This window comes from Tetrahymena thermophila (genome assembly GCF_000189635.1).
Source record: "Tetrahymena thermophila SB210 genomic scaffold scf_8254754, whole genome shotgun sequence".
In the NCBI taxonomy this organism is placed as follows: Eukaryota; Ciliophora; class Oligohymenophorea; order Hymenostomatida; family Tetrahymenidae; genus Tetrahymena; species Tetrahymena thermophila.
In genome coordinates this window covers 55,118-57,772 of record NW_002476514.1, presented here as the reverse complement: position 1 = coordinate 57,772, position 2,655 = coordinate 55,118, and the positions used below count along the sequence as shown (strand labels likewise).

The 2,655-nt window shown below is 18.1% G+C and overlaps 1 protein-coding gene across 1 annotated transcript in view; it reads right to left on the bottom strand. All coding sequences in view use genetic code 6, as the record gives it.

Annotated features, from left to right (window-relative positions):
• The window catches only part of TTHERM_00605940 (hypothetical protein), a gene marked incomplete at both ends in the record, with an annotated part of 617 nt that extends 163 nt beyond the window's left edge, over positions 1 to 454 (bottom strand). Inside the window, 3 exons of the mRNA XM_001010532.3 lie at positions 1 to 106; positions 183 to 223; positions 414 to 454. The exon at positions 1 to 106 is cut by the window's left edge and continues 163 nt beyond it. Coding sequence (XP_001010532.3) covers positions 1 to 106; positions 183 to 223; positions 414 to 454 — 188 coding nt within the window. The remainder of the gene's footprint in view (positions 107 to 182; positions 224 to 413) is intronic.
• Positions 455 to 2,655: the final 2,201 nt, after the last annotated feature.

The window sequence follows — 2,655 nt, the reverse complement described above, 5'->3', positions numbered from 1 at the left end:
GAAAATGTAGCCCTCCAAGAAAAATACTTGGAAGGCGAAAAAATAGTAAGGTAGAAAGGTTTTTATATATACTGATCTAAAAATGCTCCGATCGTTAATTCTCTAACTAATTAAGAAGAATAATAAAATTAAAAAAAGTGTAAATTTATGAATGTATTTTTTAATCAATAGAAAAGATTTACCCAGGATTTAGAAATTAATAGATTATTTGATGATCTTCTTTCTAATTATGAGCTAATTAGCTTATCAGATAAAGTATTTGATAACTTTAATTATTTTCGAAAGTTCTATTCCCTAATTCATTCTAAATAGAAAAATAAGTAACTAATTAAAAAATATTTTAAGTAAATTCTCTTTCTTAAAATAAATTTTATTTTATTAATTTAAACCAATTAATTTATTAAATAATATACAGTCTTATTTTTTTGTATTTATTTTTATTAATTTATGCCATTTATTTGATTCCTAATTGCTTCAAAAATATTTAAAAAGTTTTTAAATATATTTATATTAAATAAATATAAAAAACTCACATTTAGTTAAGAAAAATATATATTTAATTATTGATTTTCAAGTCTGTTTATGATATTTTTTTTTTAATGATATTTGCAGGTTTATTCAGATTATCAAAAAGAGTGTAAAATTATAAAAATTTTTCTTTGTAAGCTTACACACACATAACTAAAAAGTGAACCAATCTTATTTAAGAGTAATAATAAAATTAAAAAAAGTGTAAATTTATGAATGTTTTTTCAATTAAAAGAAAAAAGGTTTACTAATGATTTAGAAATTGATAGATTATTTGATTATCTTCTAATTATGAGCGAATTTGCTTATCAGATAAAGTATTAGATAATTTTAATTATTTTTGAAAGTTCTATTCCCTACTTCATTCTGACTGGATAGAAAAATAAGTAACTATACCAATTTTTTAAATAATATACAGTCTGTCTGTCTTTTTTGTATTTTATTTTTATAAATTTATGTCACTTGATTCCTAATTGCTTCAAATTTTGTTCTTTTTAAGCTTACATATAAATAAAAAATTAACCAATCTTAATTATAAATAATAATTAAACAAAAATTACTATGTAGCTAAGCTTTAAATAAACTAAAGCTTTTGAAAAACCAGATTGTTAGTAATATTTTATTATTTTTAAACTTATTATTTATAAATAGTAGTATTTTTATATAAATATAAAAACTCTATCTAACCCAAAATAATAAATATACTATCAAAAAAAATTTGAGCTTAGCTATAGCCGAAATATTTTCATGTTTATGTCTTATTCAAGAACTATCTTATAATAGAAGACCTCTTGACTAAGAGACCCTACGGTAATATTTATTATTCTACTTAATATTTATTTCCTACTAGAGAAATAACTAATTATCAGAGAATTGAAATATATCTAAATATTTTTAGTGTTTTAAAAATTTAATATAAATTATCATTTTTATTTAACTTTTTTTTACTAGTGCGTATATAATATTAATTTTTATTTATTACATAAAAGTTTCGCATTTATATAAATTAAAATAAAAAAATAATTTTTTTTTCATTACCATTTTTTTAAGTGCATTAAATTTGAATAATTTATCTTCCATATCATAAAAATTGTTGACGACTTAAAATTTCACAGATTAATTATTTAAAAATATTAAAATTAATGGAATAATTATCATTAAATATGAGATATAAATATCATGACTAATTTTTAAAAAAATAAAATAGAATTGTAAAGGAATAATTAATTATCTTGTTTATTTAATTAAGTTACTTGAGAATTTATTAATGATGATTGTATGTATGTATTTATTTATTTGTGAATAAGCTAATTAGAAATTAATAAAACAATATCCAAATCGAATTTTCCTTCTTAAGCACTATCAATTTTTAAAAGTCTAACAAATTTTAGTATCTTTGCTAAGTAACTAATTGACCAATAATTTACAAAATCATTTTAATTTATATACTGTTTCAAGAAGCCTTTCTATATTTAATCTAAAAAAACAGCTTTTTTGCTAAAAACGTAAATATTTTTATTACTTACAGCTCTTTATTTTAAACTTTTTTTCTTAATTTTCAAAAACCTAAAAATTGTTTGTTAATTAAAAGCAGAAAAAATATATATTGAAGTATTAGATAGATAGATAGATAGATAGATAGATAGATAGATAGATAGATCTAGTTATTTTTTTAGAAAATTTCTATGTTCTTTCAAAACTCTTCTTAAAAAGCTTAATTTATATCTTTGCATATAAACTAATATTTGATTTAGCCACAGAAAATCTGTGGAAAAAAAGAGTGGTTAATAGCTTTAATATAAATAAAACAAATAATTGATATTTAAATACTACAGATAATCTATATGCTAAAAACCAATTTTTTTAGATTTATCAAAATTAATACTGATCTTTATCATCTATATATTATTTTTTCATATTTAAAAAATTATTTTAAATAAAAATAATTAATAATTTAGAAATTTTCATAAAAAAAATTAATAATTCATTTGATGAAATATGAAAAATATTTATCTATGTATTAATCATTCATTATACATTCATTTTATAAATATTTTTTGCTTCTAAATACTTTAAAAAAAAGTGTTAATTTATGAATGTGTATTTTTAATTAATAGAAAAGATTTA